General features: G+C 40.4%; 1 protein-coding gene across 14 annotated transcripts in view; it reads left to right on the plus strand.

The window, feature by feature from the left end:
- Positions 1 to 25,290, plus strand: part of REPS2 (RALBP1 associated Eps domain containing 2) — a 231,362-nt gene that overhangs the window by 51,139 nt on the left and 154,933 nt on the right. For 12 of the 14 annotated variants that reach the window (XR_003132118.3, XM_025437486.3, XM_025437476.3 and 9 more), the window contains exons 2-3: positions 11,746 to 11,869; positions 24,869 to 25,017. Coding sequence is in view for 13 of the 14 variants with exons in the window: in XM_025437486.3 (XP_025293271.1) it covers positions 11,746 to 11,869; positions 24,869 to 25,017 (273 nt within the window). In the remaining variant the exon portion in view is untranslated. Of the gene's footprint in view, positions 1 to 11,432; positions 11,546 to 11,745; positions 11,870 to 13,927; positions 14,068 to 24,868; positions 25,018 to 25,290 lie in introns of those variants that run through there. The other 2 variants (XM_025437529.3, XM_025437544.3) reach the window with 2 other exon arrangements.

Here is a 25,290-nt window from a genome sequence, read left to right on the forward strand (position 1 = left end):
CTGAAGGCAGACACTGAACAGACTGAGCCACCCAGGCCCTGTGTTCACTCTTTAAACTGGCATTTACTTAGTATAGCTGATTATTTCAAGAAAATATCCTTTCTGCATGGCTATTCAGGGTGTCTGCAAGGATATAAAGTATAGCTCAGGGAGGCAGTGTACTGTTGTACAGGGGTTGGTGACCCTTTCTGTAAAGGGCCTGGTGGTAAATATTTTAGGCTTTGTAGGCCAAGAGGCAAAAGTGAGGACTTGATATAACAAGAGACAAAACAAACTTCCACAAACTTTTTATTGACAAATTCAAAACATAATAGTCCAGTACAATTTTTTTTTGTAATATAAGTCTACTAGTAAGAAACATGAGATTCTTGTTTTGGGAATAATATTTTACCTAATGGGATTCAAAGTTAGTGTTCCCCGATCGTCAAATTGATTGCAAATGTTCATCTGTAAAAACCATTCTCAGCTCATGGGCCATACAAAACCAGGCAATGATCCAGATTTGGCCTCTGAATATTAGTTTTCCAGCCCCTGATGTAATGGGAAGACCATGAGCTTTGGATGCAGGCATGTATAGGTTTGAGTATTGCCTCTGAACTTGTGACCTTGAACATCTTACTTAACTAAATTGTGGTGTTTATTTGTGCATAAACTGGAGGTAATGACACACCACATGGAATAAATATCCCCCCCATCTTTGTTGTGATTTTGAATTAGGATTCCAGTTCTGTAGATGTTGATGTAATTTAGCTAGACTTACTTAGAATTAGTATTTAACAGATTGAAAAGCCGATTGGTCAGGGTATAGAATAGTAACATGGTCTCAAAGTACTATATGAAAACATGTTTTTGCATTGGAGAGATCTTGGCTGTCACCACCTTAAACAAATGGCCAACCTTGGCAGTCAGTGGTGGGATGTTCTGATATTATGTGCCCCTCACTGATGTGTACCTCTTACTATATCACAGTATCATCTTTGTGGTGTTCTTGCCAGAAATGTTTGACGTGAATGTTAATGTTATCATAAGGAAACAGACACATCTAAAACGTGGAATGTTCTACAGGAACATTGTGAACTCTTGAAAGGATTCAGTGTCATGAATAACCAAGGGTTGATGGGGCTAGATTAGGGGAAGATTAAGGAAAGATAAGATAAAAATGTAATGCATGAACATTAATTAAATCTTGGATATGGGATCCTTGGGTGGCTCAGCAGTTCTGCGCCTGCCTTGGGCCCAGGGCATGATCCTGGGGTCCTGGGATTGATTCCTGCTTTGGGCTCCCTGCCTTGAGCCTGCTTCTCCCTCTGCCTGTGTCTCTGCCTCTCTCTCTCTCTCTCTCTGTGTGTGTGTGTCTCTCATGAATAAGTAAATATTAATAAAAGATTTTATTTATTTATTCATGAGAGACACAGAGAGAGAGAGGCAGAGACAGGCAGAAGGAGAAGCAGGCTACATCAGGGAGCCTGACGTGAGACTCTATCCCGAGTTTCCAGGATCAGGCCCTGGGCTGAAGGCGGCGCTAAACCACTGAGCCGCTGGGGCTGCCCAATAAAATCTTTTAAAAAAAATCTTGGATATGAAAAAGAAAAAGTTCTATAGGTCATTTATAGGACAATTGAGGGACTCTGAGTATGGACCACATGCTGTATGATGATATTAATGTTGATTTCCTGAGGTGTGGTGATGATGGTGGGATGGTGTAAGAGAGTGTCTGTTTTGGGGAGGTGAATAATAAAGTGTTTAGGGGTGAGGGAGGGAGAGAATGAGCATATGAGAGAGAGAAAAGTAAGTTACTTTGTTCAGTGCTGCTCACTTCCTAGCATGGCACTGAACACAATGCTTTTAATGGAGAGGTGCCTAATACATTTTAAAGCATTAAGTACTTTCAGCTATTAGTGGGCTTCTCTGTCTGAAATTATGCCTAAGCACTAAATGTCTGTCCTCTCTTTACTAGTGTGGTAGGTTGGCTTAGGCATATACTCTGGTACCTGATGTTGAGTAATTGGATATTCATATTTTCTTGGGCAGCTCACCTAGGTCCTCTGGACTGAAAATCACTCTTGAGTTTTAGAATGTGTAAATGAACAGGAAGGGAGAACTCAGGATAGTTGACCTGGTTCTTCAGCTGATAAAACTTATAAGCATGTCCTTCAGATATCCCTCTATATTTCTGTTGTTGAAGGTGCATACTTGGGGGCTGACATCTAATGGGGGTATGCTGAGTAGAAGGAGGCTTGGTTGGAGGAAGCCTGCAGTGTGCATCTCTGGAGCACCTAGCAGCTGGAGCATCACTGAGGTGTTCTGGGTTCTGAAGCAGAGGGCTGGGATAAAGCATGATGAGGCCTTTCCTCATGCTTTGGTCTAACTGGTCCTTCCTAGGTGAGCAGGGATGGAATAGACAAGTTAATATTCTCATATTCCTGCAGGAACTCTTATGACTATATGGTGTGAGATGACTAAAGCCAATTTAGCAGCCACTTGTAAAAGTAATTACAAGATGAGAGAAAGAAGAGTGATTCTGTTACTACAGGCTGTGAAAATAAATTAATTCAGCAAACATTAATTGAGCAACTGAAAATTAGCAAGCATTGTAAAAAAGAGTCTGGAGGTACAAATGATAAAGATATTCTCTTGCCTTGGGCTGGACACTTGGAGGGAAGGGAACGTGATGGGGATACAGTGGAGATGGTGACCAAATACAGACTTGGCTGTGCTACAAGGCTAGTGATGTGATAGAATGCTAGTGAGAAGGGTTATGGGAATGCAGAAAACATGCCATCTGGAGTTAAGGTTGCAAACATAAGATTTGTCTTGAAGTGATCTGAAGAATGAGCCTTGCCAGTAATGAAGTGGGGAGACCTTGAGCTCCCAGGCAGGGGACACGTGTTGCAAGGTGTCCAGAGGCTTGAATGGCTCTTATGTGTTGAGGGACTGGTTGGCATCTGGAGTGACTGAAGCCTTAGATGCAGGGTGGGGAGGAGACAGACGTGAGGTTGTGGGAAAGGTAGTTTAGGCCAGATGGGCAGGCCTCAAAAGCCATGCTCAGGAATCTGGGTTTTACAGGAAAGGGAATGAGGAGCCCTGGAGGTCCCTTTGAGTTGGTGTGTGTGTGTGTGTGTGTGTGTGTGTGTGTGTGTGTGTGTGATCTTGTTTCAGTAAGATATCATGGAGGGAATGTGGAGGGTGGTGTGGTGAAATTGCACGATCTAGGGGCAGGACTTGAAGTAGTCCGTGTGTGAGCTAAGAATCTGAACTTGGCAGCTGCAGCAGAGAAAAAATAGAAAATAAGGAAGGGTCCACTGGTGCTCTTGCGGAATTCTTTCAACCCCTCCCAACAAGACCTTTTACAATTTTAAATCTTTCTAAGGAAGTCTTTAAAAAATACTTGAAAGAGAGAAGCTTATTCCAACCTTTGAACAGTTCTGAAAATTTATTATATTTTAGCTAGGAAAGAAAGTATTATTTCAGGCAAACTGGAACATGTGTGGACTGATTACTCAGCACAGTCACTTAATCTTTCAGAATTAGGTAGGAGGGAAGCTATTTTAGTGGCCTTCAATCTTCCTCCAGAACTTTGTCCAGGTTTCTCCCAAATGGTCGGTGAATTTTTCTGATTTGTATCCAGCACCCCCACAGTTTAGTGTACATCTGTAAGCTGTAAGGAAGTTGATTTCATCTATTCCTTTTTTTCCATCTCTGGCCTTCCACCTGAGAAAACAAATATGAGTCCATAGGTTCTTGTTCTGTGTCAGAAATTTGCACATGTAATCTGAGATGGATCCAGCTGAGAGTGTTACAGGTTTGGAGTTTAGAAAAAGAGGAGTGAAATCTTTGTATTTTTTCTTTTATTTTGAGAAATGGTTGGTAACTTGGACTGTTTGAAGGAGCAATTATATAAAATATTTCCTGCTTAATTGAGTATCTGGGATAAGCACCACCTTATTATCTTTAGTTTGTGTTAAAACGTTTCTACCCACAATTTAGAGCTTTTCCATGGAGAATTTGACTTAGAACATCTTGAACCTTGAGAAACAAAACTTAGAAAATTAACCTCCTTTTTGAATTGAGACATCTCAGGCTTACAGGGGTCCACAGGTAAGTTCCAAAGGCTTATAATTACTTTATCTTCCTTATGGCTTGAATATTTCAGAAAGTTCTTGGCATGTCTCTTGGAGGGTTAGAGTACAAAGAGCAAGAAAAGTGACTTATGGGTTTACCTCACTTACGTGTGTATATTCCATGTTTGCTATAAAAAGCAGTGATCCTAGTGGTGTATGGGACCAAAGGACACTTTCCAAGGTAAATAAAGCAGTTTACTAATGCCAGATTTGAGTGTTGGTCTCAACGTACCATATGGAGGTTTTAGCAGCAATTTCATTTACACTTAGTTGGGAGCTTTTCGGTTCTATATATTACTTATGGCAAAGATAACTGAAGGTTAACTTGATACTAAATTAACACTGAAATAGTAGTTTTTAAATTGTTCACATGTCAAGGATTATAATTTCTTAGGGATTGATTGTTTTGCAAGACAACTATATTGATGCTGGAACCACATTGATGATGTTGGTGTTTTCTTCCCATGTATAGGCAAGCCTGTACCTGAAGATGTGTAATTTCTATGTTCACAGTAAGGGATATATTATACAACAGTTACTTTTTATTTGTGAGGGCTGGTTTATTCACTTGATTGAGAATGTTTTTGACCAAATCCTGGATGCCTATCCTTGTGCTAGGAGGTGAATGGAAGTTACTCCTTGCCTTTGGAGAGAAAACATTTTAATAGAGATAAACAGATAATTATAATGTGATAAGTGCTGAAATAGATACGAAAAAACTTGAATGTGGAGAATGTCAAACACTTGATGTAAGTATGTAGTAGGCAAATGAACCCCCATGAATGCATCACCCAGCTTCAATAGTGTTGCACCCATATGCTCTGCTCCACTTACTTCCCTCCCCCATTTTATTTGGAAGCATATCCAAGACAGTATACCATGTGATGGACATTTATAGATATTTGAAGAGTCAGAGAATACACAGGGAAAATAAACTATACCTGGGCACTTGGGAAGGAAGGAGCTTCAGAGAAGTAGCATTCAAGAATGGAGGGAGTAAGTTGGGGTGGGATATAACTCAACAGTTATTGAACATCTCTGAGCATTGTATTACATTCATTTAGTACACTAGTACATTTTTTTTTTTTCATAATAGTCCTATGAGGGAGGCACTATCTCTATTTTACATATGAGGAAATTAGGTTTTAGGCAGATTTAAACAAACTTGCCCAAAGTTACAAAACTAATCAGTTTTCCATGTCGCAAACCAGCCTTAACTTTAAGGCTATTTAGTTTCCCATCTTCTGCACCATGTACATAGATACAGATATGTGAAAGTACAAGATGTGTCTAAAAGTGGGAGAAGCAGAATGCAGCTATAGAATATGTGTGCATGTGTGTATGTTCGTCAGTATTCAGAGATGAAACTAGAGAAGCTGCTCCAGGCCAGTTGTGAAGGGACTTGAATGCCATTCTAAGGAGATAGAATATTGTCCTGAGGATGGTGGAGTTCCAGGATGAGATGTCTGAAGGCATGAGAACAGTATTGTGAGCTTTCAAAAGGAAGAATATGCAGACAGTATGGAGGACAAACTGGAATTGGAAGATGAGCTGAGGTGAGTATGGGTCAGAAAAAGTATTTATTCAACTACTATTTATTAAGTGTAGGCAATATGACCCCGAGAATGAACTGACAACAACAAACACATCTCCCTGTTTCATGGAGATTTTTTTCTTAAAGATTTATTTATTCACTTGAGATAGAGAGAGAGAGAGCACAAGTGGGGAGGAGGGACAGAAGCAGAGGGAGAAGCAGACTCCCTGTTGAGCAAGGAGCCTGACGTGGGCCTGGATCCCAGGACCCTGGGATCCTGACCTGAGCTGAAGACAGACACTTAACTGACTGAACCCCCAGGTGCCCTTTCATGGAGATTAGTAGAGAATCAGTCACATGCAAATGGCCTGTTGTAATGTTGTGATTTATAATAAGAAATATATATTTGATCTTCAACCCAGTTCCTGGCACAGAGCTCCTAAAACCCATGGAATTTCCTGTGATCAGAGCAGTAAATGTTCTTTTGTTACGTTAATAAGGTGATTTAGGGTTAGCCCTCAGGTAACCAGGATGGCGGTTGGTTGCCAAGGGAACCAACCTTGGGATTAGAGGTTTGGAACTTTTGATACCTGGTCCCCACAAACCTCCAGGTGTGAGGGGGCTAGAGGTTGAATTAATCACCAATTGTCAGTGGTTTTTAATCAATCATGCCTATTTAATGAAGCATCCATAAAAACCCGAAAAGGATGGGGTTCGGAGCGCTTCGGGGTTGGTGAGCACAAGATATTTGGGGAGAGTGGAGTGGTGCTCCAAGAGACCATAGAAACTGCACACTCCCCCATACTTTGCCCCATTTCGTTTCCTTCATTTGCCTGTTTCTGGGTTATATCCTTTTTGTAATAAACTGTTAATCTACCAAGTAAAATGTTTCTTTGAGTTCTGTGAGCTGTTTTAGCAAATTAAACCTGAGGAGGAGGTCATGGGCACCTCTGATTTATAGCCAGTTGATAACAACCTGATGTCTGAAGGGGGGCAAGGCACCAAGGGGGCCCATCTTGGAGGGCTGAACCCTTAACCTGTGCAATCTGATGCTGTCTCTGGGTAATCCTGTCAGAGTTGAGTTGAATTGTAGGACACTCAGGTGTCCTCTAGAGAATTACTTGGTGCTGTGTGGGACACCTCCGCCTTAACATTTTAGGATTGGTATCAGAGCCATAATACCTATGATCCTCTGAAAAGGTGGTAAGCTTCCTGGTTCTCAGAAAAATGCAAAATAAAACTACAGTGAGATGCTACCACACTGCCATTAGAATGGTGAAAATGAAAAAGCCTAAAAATAGCCAGTATTGGCAAGGATATAAAGCAAACTGAATTCTCAAACACTGTTGGTGGCAGCGTGGCCATATCTACTAACACTAAACATAAACATATCTGGTAAGCAAGCAGTTACCACTTTTTTTTTTTTTTTTTTTTTTTTTAGTTACCACTCTTAAAAACCTAAAGAGAAATCTATTTCAGGCCAATGTATTCCACTCTACATGTCTTGACAAGACATGAACAAGAATATTAGAGAAGCATGATTCAGAATAGACTCAAAGTGGAAACCATCCAAATGTCCAGTGGCAGAAGGATAAGTAATTTGTGATATATCCACACAAGTATTTGAATAACAACAAAAATGACTGAACTGTAATTTCACTCACCAACTTGGAAGAATGTCACAAGCAATATTGAACAAAGAAGCCAGACATGTGGGTACATATTCTGACTATATAAGGTTCCCAAAAAGGCAAGACTAATCTGTGGTATTAGAAGTTAGGAAAATGGCATATGGGTAGTGATTGAAAGGAGCTGCACTGGGGGGGCTTCTAGAAGGCTTGTAATGTTTTATTTCTTGATCTTGGCTGCTGGTTATGTAGTTGTGTTCCATTTATGAAAACTCATCTCCCATACACTATATACTTAGGATTTGTATGCTTCTCTGTATGTATGTTATGCTTTTCCATATGAATATTATATTTCTTCTAGAAACAAATTCTGATAATTAGTATTTTTAAATATATAAATATTAAAGATTTTATTTATTTGAGAGAGAATGGAGGAAGGAGCAGAGGGAGAGGGAGAAGCAGACTTCGTGCTGAGCATGGAATCCAATGGAGGGCTCAATTTCAGGACCTTGAGATCCTGCCTTGAGCCGAACTGTTGGATGCCTAAAAACCGAGCCCCTCAGGTGCCCCTGATAATTACTATTGATGTCTACTTGTTTACTTGAGGAACATTCACTATTATCTGAAAGTCACACTCAGGGGTTCTTCTCCTCTCTCAATATTAGTGCCTGCTTATTTTGTTGTGAAAAGAATACCAAATAATGGAATAAGGTTAGAAAAAGTTAAATCTGTCCCTGTATGGTTATGTGTGTTAATTCTACTTAAAAAAATCTGTCATGATAGCCAGGTGAGATCCTAGGAAGGGTTAAGGCTATGACAGAGGAGAAGATAGCCTTAGTTTGGGACTTGGGTTGGTGGTAGGATCAACTGGATATGGTCACCATTGAAGAGAAGTTTCTGATTTAGGGTGTGGATAGTTGACATCAGCAAGATTAATTGACAGGTGCCAGGATGTGTAGGGAGGGCAAATGAATGAGATTTATTTATGTTATGTCTGAGATGGCATTGGGTATCCATGTTAGTGTTGTGCCCAAGATTGCAAATCCGAGAAACCACCAAGGAGCCGACACCCATGCAAGCGCAAGAGGGTTTATTTGCAAGCTTGAGCTTGGGTCCAAGTATACCCGACACAGAGACACAGCGGAGCAGGGACTTGGACCCCGAGGCTAAGAGGCGTAGCAGCTTTATAGGGGCCAGTGGCCAATGGGATTGTAACACACATAGAAAGTTGCACAGTCATGTCGGTCCGCACGCAGGTGGCCAATTGAATCACAATTTGCCCTATAGTGACCATTTGATCTGGCCTATCACTCTGGTCAGAATTGGCACGCAGTTTTGGCTGGCACAAGGCGGGGTTACATTTTTATGAGCTGATTTCCGATAAGGGTGTGCTCAGCGGCTTGACTAGGGTGGGGGAGCGTCTTAAGCAATAAGCAGGTCATGTGGGGGTCATACAGGAGATGGCGGGTGTAGCACAAAATGGAGTTAGTCCTGCTCTGCTTGTCCAGGGGCAGGGGATTTTTGTTAAATTTCCTGGGTCCCACATTAGGGTTTTGAAAAAGTGCATGAAGTGTCTGAGATGTTACATTTGGAGAGAGTGATTTGGTGATCATTTGTAAGGTAATTGAAGCCTGGAGAGAGAATGAGATCACTGAAAGTGCAGTGATTCTCAGCCTTGGCTACACATTAGAATTATCTAGAGAGCTTTGCAAAAATACTCATGCCTGGGCCACATAATTTACCAGCTAAAGCAGAATCTTTGGGGGGTAGGGCCTAGGTAACTGTATTTTTCAAAAGCTTCTCAGGTTATTATTATTATTTTTTAAAGATTTTATTTATTTATGAAAGACACAGAGAGAGAGAGAGAGGGGCAGAGACATAGGCAGAGGGAGGAGCAGGCTCCTTGCAGGAAGCCCGATGTAGGACTTGATCCCGGGACTCCAGGATCACACCCTGAGCCAACCGCTGAGTCACCCAGGCATCCCAGGTTATTCTAATATGCAGCTAGACCGGGAACAAAATAAGATAAGTGGGTCAATAAATCAGACAGTGGTGCATTTATTGAATGGATACTATTGTCAACACTGTTAATTAGCTCTCATGAGGTAATTACCATTATCTCTCTTTACAGTTATGGGGAGACTGAGGCACAAGAGTTAAGTAGTTTGCCTTAGGCTATGCAGACAGCTAATTAGTGCCCAGGCCAGGATTCATAACCAAGTTCTTTACTGCAAGGGTTGTTCTCTTTACCATAACACCCTATTGCTTCTCTGGTCAAGAATGAATCTAGGGAGGATTGACTTTTCTAACAGCAACATGAGAAACTCAGCTGACCCTCTCCAATGAAACAACCATTTAAATGGTAACAAAAAAATTATAAAAAATAATCATTTAAAGTCATTGGAAATTGACCTGAGGACATACTGCAAGTGGAGAAGCATTCAAGAAAATCTCCTAAATTGTGGTGAGCAGCAAATCTGCAGTATTTGAGCCATGACCTGTTACCCATGTCTCCCCTACCAGTTCCATATGAGGAAAGCTCCATTCCTGGTGGGTCCAGCAAAGAAGAAAGGACTCTCTCTCCTCTCAACCCCAGCTCCTAGTCTAGGGCTAGGAGAGGGAGACCACCTGCTATGAGAAATACTAGAAGTATCAGAAGGAAGGGAGAGAGAGAATGAGAGAAAGAAAAACACTAATCTATACATTCAAGAAGCCCATCCCTGTCCTGCCTTCTCCTGTGGCTGCTAGGCTGTTTGTCTGGTTGCAGGCATCCCCAGCTTGCAACCTCGGTGAAAATGTCGGTGAAAATGTCTGCAGTTCGGCTGGGGGCATGGGTGTAAGGCCAGTTACATACTACAAAGCTCAGTGTTCTTCCTGAGATTCAGCAGCTTTTCTTGAATAAACGCTCCCTGGATTGCTGCAAGATTTTGGTTAATTTCGAGAGTTCTGTCCATTTTCTTAGTTGGTTTTCTTATTGCATTGATGGAGGAGTTTTTTGGAGGCCCTTATTCCCCCATTTTTTGCTAAAACATCCTAGTTGAATTTTTATAGGAATTTTCTTTAGGTTTTAGTGGCTGTTTATAGTTTGGAAATCTAAAAGCCCATCCATAAGGACCAACTAAAAAACAGAATCCACGTGTATCTTTATAGCAGAATATTATGTAGTTATTAAAAGAAAGATGTAATTTTAACTGTGCTGATAGAGAAGATTTTTCTTTAAGGGATAATGATAAATGAAAACAAGTTGCAAAATAGTATGTGGTATTCTGTTTGTATAAAGTGTTGAATAAACAAGAGGAAAAACACAGGTGTGTGCTGTATATATGCACAGAACATTCCTAAAAGAATATAATGTTTTCCTCTAGGCCAAAGGAAGTGGGGAGTGCTTTTTAGAGCTTCACCCCTCTTACTATTATTTGAACTTTTAGGTATTACTTTGAAATCACTTTATTTATTTTATTTTATTTTTTTTTTTAAGATTTTATTTATTCATGAGAGACACAGAGAGAATGGCAGAGACACAGGCAGAGGGAGAAGCAGGCTCCATGCAGGGAGCCCGATAGGGGACTCGATCCCGGAACTCCAGGATCATGCCCTGGACTGAAGGCAGGCGCTAAACTGCTGAGCCACCCTGGGATCCCCTGAAATAACTTTAAAAAGTCATTGAATGTTTGTTAGTTTTAAATTACCAATAGGGGGGTGCCTGGGTGGCTCAGCAGTTGAGTGCTTCCCTTTGGCCCAGGGTATGATCCTGGAGTCCCAGGATGGAGTCCTGCATCCGCGCTCCCTGCATGGAGCCTGCTTCTCTCTCTGCCCATGTCTCTGTATCTCTCTCTCAGTGTCTCTCATGAGTAAATAAATAAAAATCTTAAAAAGAAAAACTACCAATAGGATATGTGTTAAAGGTTTGCAAATTAAACATTGCAAGATTTTAAAGACATTTGTATTTGTAGCCCCTTCCCCTTACTTTTCCTCTGAAGTGAGCACTTGTGATGTAATTTGAATGCTTAGGAAATCCTGTTGCCTGAAAACTTTAAAAATAATTAATTCACTTTTAGTTTTGATCAGCTGAGATAATCCACAAGTAGTGGTAATGACTAACCTGTTCTTTTCACCTCAGTGATCTTCTAGACTTTGTACATTAGTATCCACCCCCTGAACGAGTCACTCTCTTTTGTAAGAACAGTAACAGCCATCCTTTGTCACATTTATTTTTATCTTTGGAAGAGGAGGAATAATCACTCAGTCCTGAAACATCATGGGTAGGTAGGATTTAATTATCTGAATTGAAAATCTTCTGTAAACTGGAGGGAAAAAACCCCAACCGGTGTGTACACATAGGTTCTCTAGGGAGTTTTTGGTTAGCTATGCTGTGAAATCCTTGAGATTTCATAATATATCTTGTCTCATTTTCCTGTTATGAAATGGGGTTTTCAGGCTGGTTTTTCTTCTCTGTTTTCAGATCACAGAACTGTGTGGTGCAAAGCGGGTTGGTTATTTTGGTCCAACACAGTTTTACATTGCCTTAAAGCTGATTGCTGCTGCACAGTCTGGCCTTCCTGTACGGATAGAGAGTATTAAATGTGGTAAGTATCTCCCATTTATACATCTGATTGTCTGTGATGGCTGTCTTGTTTATAAGAACCATTTTTCATGGGCTTAAGGCCTGTTCTATAAGCATGTGTGGAATTTCTCCTTGCTTCTTCCACTCTTGTAAAATAAAGAAAATGTAGTAGGCATCTTACTTTTTTTTTTAAAGATTTTATTTATTTATTCATGAGAGGCACAGACAGAGAGGCAGAGACACAGGCAGAGGGAGAAGCAGGCTTCATGCAGGGAGCCTGATGCGGAACTCGATCCCGGGACTCCAGGATCATGCCCTGGGCTGAAGGCAGGCGCCAAACCGCTGAGCTACCCAGGGATCTCCATCTTTTTCTTTTTTTAAAAAATATGTATTTATTTATTCATGAGAGACAGAGACAGAGAGAGAGAGAGAGAGACAGAGAGAGAGAGAGAGAGAGAAGGGCAGAGACATAGGCAGAGGGAGAAGCAGGCTCCCGGTATGGAGCCCGATGCGGGACTTGATCTGATGTGGGACTTGATCTGATCCCGGGTCCCTGGATCACAACCTGAGCTGAAGGCAGGCGCCCAACTGCTGAGCCACCCAGGTGTCCCTCTTTTTCTTTTTTTTTTATTCTTGAAATGGGAAAAAAATTCAGAGAGTGACCTAAGATTCATGCCTTTTAATGGACTTGAAGTTAAAATAGATTTTGCTCTTTAGCAGAAGATCAGGACAGGATTTCTAGAGCCTGTGGCAAAATAAAAACATTTGGTTTAATTTTCCTCTTGAGGAATATCCATAATGCCATTTGAAATTCTGTTAGGGGGAATCCCTGGGTGGCTCAACGGTTTAGTGCCCGCCTTCGGCCTAGGTCGTGATCCTGGAGTCCCGGGATTGAGTTCCGGGATCGAGTCCCACGTCAGGCTCCCTGCATGGATCCTGCTTCTCCCTCTGCCTGTGTCTCTGCATCTCTCTTTCTGTGTCTTTCATGAATAAATAAATAAAATCTTTAAAAAATAAAGTTTTGTTAGGGACAAAGGGACAATTACCTGGGAGAATTGGAGTGGAACCATCCCTATTTCCTCTCCTGTCCCTACCAGTCATATCATATATGATTGTCCTTTAGTTCACCAGTTCCTGATTACTGTCCTTTAGTCCGCCAATTCTTTTAATGATTACTAAGTACCATGGAGCTACCAAAATTTTGGCAGAATGAATTTAGCTTCTCAGTTTTGATTTAACATTTTCTTATCTTCCCATTCCTGCCTCCAACCCAGTGAATGTTTGAGTACTTTCCATAACTTAAACAGCAAAGCCCCAAACTCTTAGCATCATTTATACTGCCTCAGTACTGGGTTTATAAATCTCTGAAGAAGATGGTTATTCCAGGAATGTGTTGAGGTTCTCTGTTAGTTTACTATGATCTACATTATTTTCATAAGTTCACACAGCCATGCAGGAACTTTTTCCTTTTCCTCATTTTGAGATAGAAACCACTCAACTGTCCACACCTCTCCTGTAAAGTTCTTAGTAAACCTCAAAGTGGGTTCAGGAACCTTGTAGGACAACTCTAAATAGCTGAGAAGATTCTGATAGGCTGTCTATGGGAAACAAAGTCCTTTTGCCCTAACCATCAGGGAGCCACAATCATCCTGCTAATGTTTATTAAAGGCTTAATGTGTGCCAGGTACCATCTCATTTAGTCCTCCTGACATCCTGCTAAATTAGGTGTTTGTGTTAGTTTGCATTGCCTACTATAAACTGTGAAACAAATTCCACCAAAATCCCAGTGCCTTAACAAAATGCCAGTTCGCTTCCTGCTATGCATTGGGTCACGGTGACTCTTTAGGGCAGCTGCCCTCCATGTGGTGGCTTTGTGATCCTGGCTGCTTTGTTTTGTGGCATCCCCCCTCCCCTGGCAAGCACCTGTTCCTATAATTGCTGTAACAGAGAAATAGTTTCTCACCCTAGCAGTTAAATGCTTTGTCCTGGATTGTGACTCACATTACTGTTGCACACAGTGCATTGGCCAGAACTTGTCACATGGATCCACTGAACTGCAGAGCAGGCTGGGGGAGGTGTAATTCTCTCCTGTGCCTGCAAGGAGAGAACTGCTATGGATGAACACTGGAAGTCTCCACTGTGGTACTGTTGTTATCCTTATCTTACAGATGTGGAAATTGAAGTTTAGGGGACATTGAGTAATTTGTGTAAAGACTTAAGGTTAGTAGAGTTTGGAACCAGAAACTCAGCCTTCAGTTCCCTTGCTCTTCATGCATAGTGGCCTCTTCTTGATTATTCTGTTTAGTAAGGTGCTAATTATAATCTGGAATCATGGAATATTTTCTGAATGGGAAAAAAAAATCTGACCCAAAAGGCATCCCTTTGTATTACGTAATTAGTTTCCTTAAAATAGTTTATTTTCTGTTAGAGCATTATTTCAGTGGCAAGTTTGATGTCTATCACTATGAGACAGAGTGGTCACTGTTACAAGTAGTTTCAAGTCACATCACATTGTTTTTGGACTTGGGGTAGACACTGAAAGTTTCCAGTTTCTATTCCATTGTAAATGATCATTAAGCTTTATTGTTATATCTTCCAACTTTATCTTCTGGAGAAGTTAAAACTGCTTTGTTGTATACAAGAATATATTTCTGACACTTTTGTTGTTTAAGTTAGACTGGTCTTTAATCTGATTTGTGCCCACATCTACAGCTTAATTTCCTGGGAGTAGAGAGGGGGAGAGGTAAGTGTGTGTGTGTCTCTAAATTATCATATGTGTAAAGAATTAACACTTTTTCAGAAGTGTAAGGCTTTCTCAGTTGTATTTTATAAATCTTTTTGCTGCCTTTTACCTCTGAGACTTTTTACCTCTGCTGATGCTGCCTTTTACCTCTGAGACTTTGAATATAGTCAGTTAATTTTGATTTTTCTTCCTTCATTTAAAGATTTATTAAATAAAAATTATTTGTAGTCAGCATATGTTAAGTAAGGATAAGGGCAAGATTGGGCCAGACTTTGAGCTTCCACTTAGAATTTTCCAATTTATGGCTTGAAATCCATTAGTTTAATGTTTGGTGACACAAACCTTTAAGGCCAAAGAGAATGCTCTGTGAGAACTTAATCTGAAAGGCTGTAGTAGCCTTATCACAGTCATGGAGTTGTCAGTCCATTCTTCATGAATTACATGCGTCTGTGTCTATGTGTGTGTTAATCTCAAACCCCTAGCTCTGCCCATCTCGGTCAATGCCACCACCATCTACAGTTGCTCAAGCCAGGAACCTAGAAATCATCCTTGATTCTACCCTTTTCCTCACTCCACAGTGTAATCCCTCGACAGACCTGGCAGTGCGGCTCCTGTCTCATTGCCTGCTCCCTCCATCTCTCTATTAGACTGGGCCACCTTCGGCCACTCACCTAGATATCACAGTGGTTTTGTCTTTGAGTTCATGGCCTCCTCTCTTCTCTCTTCTAGTTTCTTTTCCTTTGAGGTAGTAGGAATGATTTTTTCATCCTCCTCCTCGAGATCCTCCACTGGTTGGCTTGTTGTACATAATACTAAAATCGAAGTCACTACACTGATCTGTAAGGACCTAAGTAATCTAGTCTCTGCTTCTCTGTCTTCATCTTAAACGTGCCCCCCCACCTTGTGTTCGCAATCTGTACCCCGGCCTCAATGGCCTTCTAGCCATTTCTGGGCCATCTCTTTCCTGCTGCAGGAAAACCCATGTTATCTCGAGGTCTTGGGTTCCTGGTAGTCTGTCCCCCCCCCTTTTTTTCCAATAGCTGCCTCTTCCTTCTTATCCTTCAGGATTTGTGGACTGTCCCCACTATCCTGTCTAAAGTAGGTTCTGTCAAATTAATTCATTAACGAAGGAACCAGCATAGAGTAAAGCTGGTTCAAGAAAGTGTAGGAGAGTTAGAAGTATTTATAGTCACGGAAAGAAAGAATGCTGGAGTAAGATTGCTAAATTACATATAAAATTGACGAATGTCCTGTAAATAGTAAAACTGTAACTTGGTGGTTATACTCTTTTCTAAGATGAAATTCACTTGCATTGCTATTAGATAAGATTAGTTAGCTAACAGTTTTCTACCAGTAAAGTAGTAAAATGCCTAATGAAGAATAAGTAGTAAATCAAAACAAAAGTATATCCCTAGGAATTAGATAATCCTTGGATGAGTTAATCCTGTTAGATAATGATTCTGTGTGATAATCCCTTCCCTACTTTCTCTCACCATCTGCTCCTTTATAGCATTTTTATCAGTTTGTAAATGCTCCTTTACAGGTTTGACTAATTTCTGTCTTCCCCACTAGTCTGCAAGCTTACCTGAAGGGAAAGGAGGAGGATCTGTGCTGTGGAGCATTGTGAACACTCACGGCATGTTTGTTGAGTGAATGAAGAGATGAGTGCTTCTGCATGGGGACTGAGTCTTAATCATCTGTCACTTTTTAAGTTCAAACAGTGGGATTTTAGGTTCACCTGAAACTCCTAAGGGGTTTCCTTTTTTTTCTTTTTCAAAGATTTTATTAATTTATTCAGAGACACACACACAGAGAGAGAGAGAGGCAGAGACACAGGCAGAGGGAGAAGCAGGCTCCATGCAAGGAGCCCGACGTGGGACTCAATCCCGGGTCTCCAGGATCCTGCCCTGGGCTGAAGGCAGCTCTAAACCGCTGAGCTACCCGGGCTGCCCAGAAATTCTATTTTTTAAAATATTTTATTTATTTATTCATGAGAGACACAGAGAGAGGCAAAGACACAGGCAGAGGGAGAAGCAGGCTCCTTCTCAGGCCCTGGTTCCCAGCCTTGTTTGCACTTGAGAATCTGCTGGAGAGCTTTATTTTTAATTTTTTAAAGATTTTATTTATTTATTCATGAGAGGCACAGAGAGAGAGAGAGAGAGAGAGAGAGAGAGAGAGAGAGAGGCAGAGACACAGGCAGAGGGCAAAGCAGGCTCCATGCAGGGAGCCCGACATGGGACTTGATCCTGGGTCTCCAGGATCAGGCCCTGGGCTGAAGGTGGCGCTAAACCGCTGAGCCACCTGGGCTGCCCCTCCTGGAGAGCTTTAAATGCAAAATAAAAAATAGAGGTATCAGAGGCCACCTGCAGAAATTCTTATTTAATTAGCCTGGGGTGCAGCCTGAAAGTGGGGATTTTTAAGAGCTGTCCAGGTGATTCTTATGTGGAGCCGGGGTTGAGAGTGAGTTCTTTTTTTTTTTTTAATAATTTATTTTTTATTGGTGTTCAATTTGCCAACATACAGAATAACACCCAGTGCTCATCCCGTCAAGTGCCCCGCCCAGTGCCCGTCACCCATTCACCCCCGCCCCCGCCCTCCTCCCCTTCTACCACCCCTTGTTCGTTTCCCACAGTTAGGAGTCTTTATGTTCTGTCTCCCTTTCTGATATTTCCTACCCACTTCTTTGAAAGCTGAGTGAAGCATTTTCAAGAGCTTTGCTTAAACTATGAGTACATACTTGGTTATACCAGGGCCTAAACTGGGGTGAGGCCAGAGGTGCCCAGTGTTCATAACTTTAAGGGGGAGCTCCCTATCAGGGCCGTGTAAGTGCTAATTTGCATTTACAGAATCAGGATCTTGAGAGTGAGCACCTCCTTAAATCTTGGCACTAGGCATCTCTCTAGCCACACCCTATTTCTCTGGTTAAAATGGATGAAACCTTAAAACGGGCGAAACCTTATGATGATTTAGGAGGACAGAAGGCAGAGGTGAAAATGAGGACCAGTGGAGAATTCCTGATAAGGAAGGTACATGGTGGAAATTTGTCGTGGGAGCTGTTGTCCCTTCCTTTCTGAAGACTGGCCATAAGGGAGTGTGAGGACTGAGGGAAGGTATAGGTAAGGTATAGAGTAGGTTTTATAACGTATTTTGTGTCATGGACTCCTTTGTCAGTCTGATACTCCTTCTTGGCATAATGTTTTATTTTTTTTTATTTTTTATTTTTTTGGCATAATGTTTTAAATGTATACAAAGACATGGTCTAAAGGAAACCAATTATATTGAAATTAAAATCAAGATATATTAAAAAATTGTTATATGGCAATATACGTAACTTCTTCATTAATGCATTAAATAAGAGACCTAACAGTGAACTAAATAACTGCTGTACTTTCAGAGTGGTGATGAGCATAAACAGTACTTCAAGATGTCTACAACAAGTGTAATGTGATATATAAGTATCTGATTTTGGTGGGTGACAAAGTTATGGGCACTGCTAATAATACTACGGTACTTTGTTGCCTGCATTCATATTGAAAGAAATACTATCGGTTAGCATAGGGAGAATAGAGATGTAATTTTTTCTTGACCAAGATGATTGACCCTGCGATTTCTTTTCACATCCCCTCTGGTAGCCTCTGAATGCTGATAGTGCAATAACATGGTTCACATAGCCTCTAGGACTGTGTCCCCCAAACTGGTTATTGATCTAGTGGCAGTCTGGCATAGTCTATAATGAAAGGAGGAAGAATTAGGACAAAAGAGTGAGTTATTTATAAAATGAAATACATTCATTTCTAAGATGGTTTTTTAAATTAAATCCCCTTTTATGAAATTGATAATGAGTAAATGTAATTTATTCACCATTATCCCTCCAAAAAATTACAAGAGGTGGGATCCCTCGAAGGCAGGAGTGTTGTGGTCATGGTTCTGTCACCATATTGCTGCATGACTAAGACAAGGCCCACTTTCCCCTTCCTGGGCTTAGTCCTTCACCTGTAAGATGTGGATAGCCCAAGCAGGTTTTTTCAGGGTTATTTTCCAGCTGTGAAATGCCACAGTTTCCTGCTGAGTGTTCAAACATGCAATAGAAAGAATATTATAATTTTCAGGATGACAAGATAGTCTAGTGGCTGAATGTGGGCCCTAGCAATGGGCTGCCTGATTTTGAATGTTGGCATCATCAGTTTCTATTTGTGTGCTTTCAGACAAATTTTCTAGCCTTTTTGAGCCTTAACTGGCGGCTCACTTGGAGAAGGGGTATACCAATAGTACCTGTCTACCTGTCTTGCAGGGTTGCTGTGAGCATAAAATTAGCTAGTTCAAAAAAATTTGGAAAAGCATGTATACTGTGCCATCTAATATAGTACTTACTAGCCACATATGGCTGGCTCTTAAGGACTCGAAATCTGGTTAGTGTTGATGGAGGAATTGAATTTTTAATTTAATGTAAATTATTTAAAATCTAAATAAAAATATCCATGCAGTGTAAAGTATTTTTCCATTAAATGTACCTTTGTTGTTTTAGTAAGACAACGTTTTACTTTAACCATTGAATTGTGTAAAACTGGGATCAGCAAACTTTTCCTATAAAGGGCTAGGTGGTGGATATTTTAGGCATTGTGAACCATATGGCTTTGCTGCAGCTACCTAACTTTGCCCTTGAACTATGAAAGTGGATATGGATGATATGTAAACAAAGGAGAGTGGCTGTGTTCCAAAAAAAATCTTTACTTCTGGACACTGAAATTTGAATTTCATACAATTTTCACATCACAACTATTTTTCTTTTCATGTTTTTCAGATGTTCAAAAATGTAATACCCATTCTTAACTCACGGGGTATACAGAAATAGGCAGCGGGTTGGATTTAGTTCATAGGTTTTTATGCCCAAGATAAATGAATTCATGTCCATCCAAAATCATTTATAAAATATTTCTGATAGCTATATTCATAATGGCCCCAAACTGGAAACAGCCCAGATGTTCATCATAGGAGAGTGGATTTAAAAAAACAAAATTTCAACATATTCATAAAACTGGATTATTCCATAGCAATGAAAAAAAAATAAACTGCCTACATACAGTACACTGGATGATTCCTACAAAATGTTGTGAAGGAAACTAGTTTCAAGGATAAATATTGAATGATTCCACTATCTGAAGTTCTATAATGGCAAATATAGTCTGTGGATTTAGAGATTAGAATAGGGGTTGCCGAGTAGGACAAGGAGAGGGCATTAACTAGAAATGAATGTGAAGGAAAATTCTATAGGGTAGAAATGTCATATCTTAATTTGGGTGTATGTACTTATATACATACATTTGTTAAAATTCTTTAGGTGGTACACTCAAGATTCATGTAAATTGTCCCTCCATACAAAATATTCCTTACATAATTTAAAAAGAAATCAATTAGTTGTTAACATTTAACATTATAATATTTCTTAGTGAAATCCCGATTTCTGGCCACAGTGGTCCACAGTCCCTTGTGTTAACCATCAACTAGAATTGTGCTGTTGTAGTAGGGTAGCCAGTAGCCATACTAACATGGCTCCTGAGCACTTGAAATGTGGTATGTCTGAATCAAGGTGTGTAGTGCAGGTACAATATACACTTGGAAGTCCGGAAAAAAGAAAACCAGTCTGAAAAAAAGAACGTAAACTTATTTCATTAATAATTTTTATCTTGGGACGCCTGGCTGGCTCAGCGGTTGAGCATCTGCCTTTGGCTCAGGGCGTGATCCTGGAGTTCCCGGATCAGGTCCTGCATCGGGCTCCCTGCATGGAGCCTGCTTCTTCCTCTGCCTGTGTCTCTGCCTCTCTCTGTGTCTCTCATGAATAAATAAAGAAAATCTTAAAAAAAAACCTTAAAAATAATTTTTATCTTGATTATATCTTATAATATTGGGTTCAAATAATTATTAAAATTGATTTCACCTGTTTCCTTTTTTTATTTGAAAAAGTCTTGAAAAATTCTGATAAAATATATGTAGCATACAATTTACTGTAAAATACCTTAACCATTTTTTTTGTTAAATAATCTGCACACTTGGGTAGCCCGGGTGGCTCAGCAGTTTTAGTGCCTGCCTTCTGCCTAGGGTGTGATCCTGGAGACCTGAGGTCAAGTCCCGTGTTGAACTCCCTGTGTGGAGCCTGCTTTCCTTCTGCCTCTGTCTCTGCCTGTTTGTGTCTCTCATGAATAAATAAACAAAATCTAAAAAAAAAAAAAAATCTCCACACCCAATGTGGGGCTCGAACCCATGACCCTGAGTTCAAAGTTGCGTGTTCTACCTACTGAGCCAGCCAGGTGCCCCACCTTAAACCATTTTTTAATTGTACCGTTTTGTACATTGATATTGTGCAACCATCTCCACCATCTATCTTCAGAAATCTTTTCATTTTAGGTATATGAAACTCTATACCCATTAAAGAGCTTTGCATTCCCCCTCACTCTAGTCATAGGCAGGCACCATTCTACTTTCTATCCCTATACATTTCACTATTGATCCCTTATATAAATGAAATCATACAGTGTTTGTCTTATTTGTGACTGGTTTTTTCACTTAAAAAATTGTAGTTACTACACAATTTACAATTATGTATGCGGCTCACCTTTTCTTTCTAGTGGATTGGTATTGAAGGACAGTGAGTAGCAGCTGCCATTTTATTTTATTATTATTTTTTAGACAGTTTTTTTTAATTTAAGATTTTATTTATTCATGAGACACACACACACACACACAGAGAGAGAGAGAGAGAGAGAGAGAGAGGCAGAGAGAGAAGCAGGCTCCATGCAGGGAGCCTGACGTGGGACTCGATCCCGGGTCTCCAGGATCATGCCCTGGGCCGAAGGCAGGCGCTCAACTGCTGAGCCACCCAGGGATCCCTGCAGCTGCCATTTTAGATGGGACATGGGTTCTCTGTTCAGCCTCACCTCTCCACATTGTCATTTACCGTTTGCTATTGCATTTCTGTTTTATGTTTATGTTTTTTCTAATTGAGGAAATGGAAGTATTTCTTATATTCATATCTCCATCAAACATGGAAAATGAAAGTATTTTTCCCTTATTTTTTAGAGGGTCAGATGCTTAGAAGCATAGTTTTCTTTGTGGAAGGGAAAAATAGTCATTTATATTTAATATACAAAGTGTTTCTATGTTCAAAGACAACAACCTAAGATAACATTATGAAACAAATTATTGCCTTGGATGGCTGCACTCATTGTCTCCTTGGCCCTCATAAACCTTTAATTTGAACTATTTATTTCCTTGTGTTAATTTAATTCACTTTGGGAGAAAAGATTCTAACCAACTACTACAAACGGCTCTTGTGATTACTTGACATACATCACTGGATAGCAGATACTTTATTGATTTATTTTATTTTTTTTTTAAAGATTTTATTTATTTATTCATGAGAGACACAGAGAGAGAGAGGCAGAGACACAGGCAGAGGGAGAAGCAGGCCCCATGCAGGGAGCCTGATGTGGGACTTGATCCCGGGTCTCCAGGATCAGGCCCTGGGCTGAAGGCGGCGCTACACCGCTGAGCCACCCGGGCTGCCCTATTGATTTATTTTAAAATAAAGTTTCAATATTAAATAGGTTGTCTATATGACTATAGAAACATTGATTTTTAAAATCTTTATTTATTAAAAAATATTTTATTTATTTATTTATTTATTTATTTTTTAAAATTTTTATTTATTTATGATAGTCACACAGAGAGAGAGAGAGAGAGAGAGGCAGAGACACAGGCAGAGGGAGGAGCAGGCTCCATGCACCGGGAGCCCAATGTGGGATTCGATCCCGGGTCTCCAGGATCGTGCCCTGGGCCAAAGACAGGCGCTAAACTGCTGCGCCACCCAGGGATCCCCTATTTTATTTATTTATTCATGAGAGACACAGAGAGAGGCAGAGACATAGACAGAGGGAGAAACAGGCTCCTCGCAGGGAGCCCGATGCAGAACTCGATCCCCAGACCGGGATCGTGCCCTGAGCCAAAGGCAGACGCTCAACCGCTGAACCACCCAGGTATCCCAAGTACAAAAAAGCATTTAGACTGAATATTTACAAACTAAGAGTTTTACTTTTTGAAAGCTTGGAGGAGCAGTTTAAGGTAGATGCCATCTTCATGAAAGTTTGCAGTGATAATGATGATTATTATGTATGGTTACAATTCTGTTAAGTGAGAGTTGTTTAAAACCACATAAGCAAAGAAAGTACTAGAGAAATTCAGCTATATTATGTGTTTTGCTGTTTGGTAGCCATCTGGAGGAGAGAGGTTCGTTGCCAGGTGACTAGATCCAGAGAAATGCTGTAGCTGGGGAAGGAGGAGAATGTGTAAAGTGACAGTGTTCTAAAGGATATTGGGGAGGCCTAGTATAATAATGGTTGATATTCATCTTCTTGTGTTTGTATTCTATCATTTCCAGAATTATCTGTTGAATACCCAGTAAAACACTGATCAGGGAGTTTACAAATGTGAGCATTTAATTCTCTACTCCCTCAAGTAGTGTTTGGGAGTAGAGTCATCCTCTCATGGACAATCAGGGTGCAGATTATTTTATGTAATCTTGTTCATCTTTTTAGATCCCTTTTGCAGACTGAATTGAAACAAATACCTTTTTGAGAAGATAACCATAGGATTAGCTTATATTTGATTTACTAAGAATCTAGATTTTCTTTTCTTCTGTCTTTTTTCTTTTGGAGTCCATTCCTGCCTTGAGTACTGGCGAACTGCCGAGGTTGAGAAATGTTAAAATGTTGCAAATGGTGGCCATCCTCTCTTTAGAGGAGAGTCCTGGTTTAATTTTCCAGATTGCTTATTCTATTTATGTCTTTTGGGCCTTTGGCTGATTGATCATGCAGGGATTCGTCATATTGCCTACTTCTTTGAATCAAATGTGGACATAGCAACTAAAAATAAACATGATGTGGATATTAGAGAACCAGGGGCCTTCTTTGCCTGGGGAGCTGGGATCCTTGGTTGTTGTTGCTAAGATGTTTTCTGGCTTTAGCACAGCATCAATCAGTGGAAGTGCAGCTGTGTTTGGAATAGAAAGCTGATGGGAGTGCAGAGGCATGGTGATGAGTATTATCCTGAACAATGGATACAGATGCAAATCATTATGCATAATCCATAATATTATCCCCATTTTTAGAGTTCTTTGTGTTGTGTGATTGTGTGCGATATGCTGTGCCGAGAACTAGAAGTGTGCCAAAGCATCGTTTCTGTTTCAGAATAGTTTCCTCAGATATTTGAAAGATAAGGAAATATTCTAGACTGTTGTGTTTCAGCTCTTTGTAGAATTGTGAGTGTGGCTAATGGTTTTGACAGAATCTGGCTGAACGTTGGACTCATTGTTTTAACTTGATACCATTTTTATTATTCCATTATGAAAAGACAATTGGAGATGGAGTGTGAAAATTCCTTAAGGAATGACATAGGGTGGAAAAAACTGTTTTACCCAGTAAGTTTGCCCTAGGAATGAGGGACCTTTCTGTAGGGCAGCAGCTCTGGGCACTGGGAAGAACCAGCTCTGCCACAGATAATGAGCTGTGCGGTCTTGGGGGTGTTACTTAGCTCCTCTGTGTCTGTTTCTACATCTGTAAAAGAAGGTTAATGATCGGGACACCTGGGTGGCTCAGTGGTTGAGCTTCTGCCTTCAGCTCAGGGCGTGATCCTGTGGTACCGGGATCAAGTCCCATATCAGGCTCCCTGCATGGAGCTTGCTTCTCCCTTTGCCTATGTCTCTGCCTCTCTCTCTGCGTCTCTCATGAATAAGTAAATAAAATATTTTTTTTTAATAATAAAATCTTTTTTTTAAAAAAAAGATTAATGATAGTCTTACCGTATTGAGTTGTTGTGAGGATTAAATGACAGCGTTTGCAGGTCTTGATATCGTGCCTCGCATATAATACGTGTTGTATAGGTTTTGCCTGTTTCATTAGCCACTTACTGTGTTTATACAATATCACATCCTTTTTGCTGGTGCTAGACTAAAGGCTGAGGTGGGAGATCATTCCAAAACCTGAATATTCTCTGCAGTGATTTGACAGCATTTAAAAATGTGAAGCCAGAATGCCTTGGTAAAACTGAAGCATTTTTCTATCATGACTTTATTATAGGAGTCTTCATTATGTCAAAATAAAAATTTAATCTATATTTAGTGCTCTGGAATTTTTCCTCAAAAGTGATTCATCTTTTGGCCATTGAGTTCTGCTTTTCACAGTTTTAAAATAAAGTCTTACTTGAGCTTCTCTGATTCTGATCCTAAAGAACTGCCACTGCCTCGCTTTATGATGTCAAAGACTGATGCTGAGATACGATTTGGGAACCCGGCTGAACTGCATGGAACTAAGGTTCAGATTCCATATTTAATTACAGAAAAAAATACCTTCAAAAGAATGGACGATGAGGATAAACAGGTAAACAGCCTGATCAGGCATGTCTGTTTGATTCTGACCATGAGACCTCACATAGCAGTGCCTCATATCTGCTGTCAAGCTTCTAGCAAATTTCACCATCTGGGATACAATTATAGACTTGGAAATGAGCCAGTAAAGTTTCCTTGTAGCAAGAAAAAGAAGCTGATGTATAGCCAGCCACCCATGAGCCCTTTAGAACCTACTTGAATGTAGAACTATGTCCAAAGTAAGGCTACTGATTTAACACATTTACTGATTTCTCTAATTGACATT

The sequence above is a fragment of the Canis lupus genome, chromosome X, assembly GCF_003254725.2.
Source record: "Canis lupus dingo isolate Sandy chromosome X, ASM325472v2, whole genome shotgun sequence".
In the NCBI taxonomy this organism is placed as follows: Eukaryota; Metazoa; Chordata; class Mammalia; order Carnivora; family Canidae; genus Canis; species Canis lupus.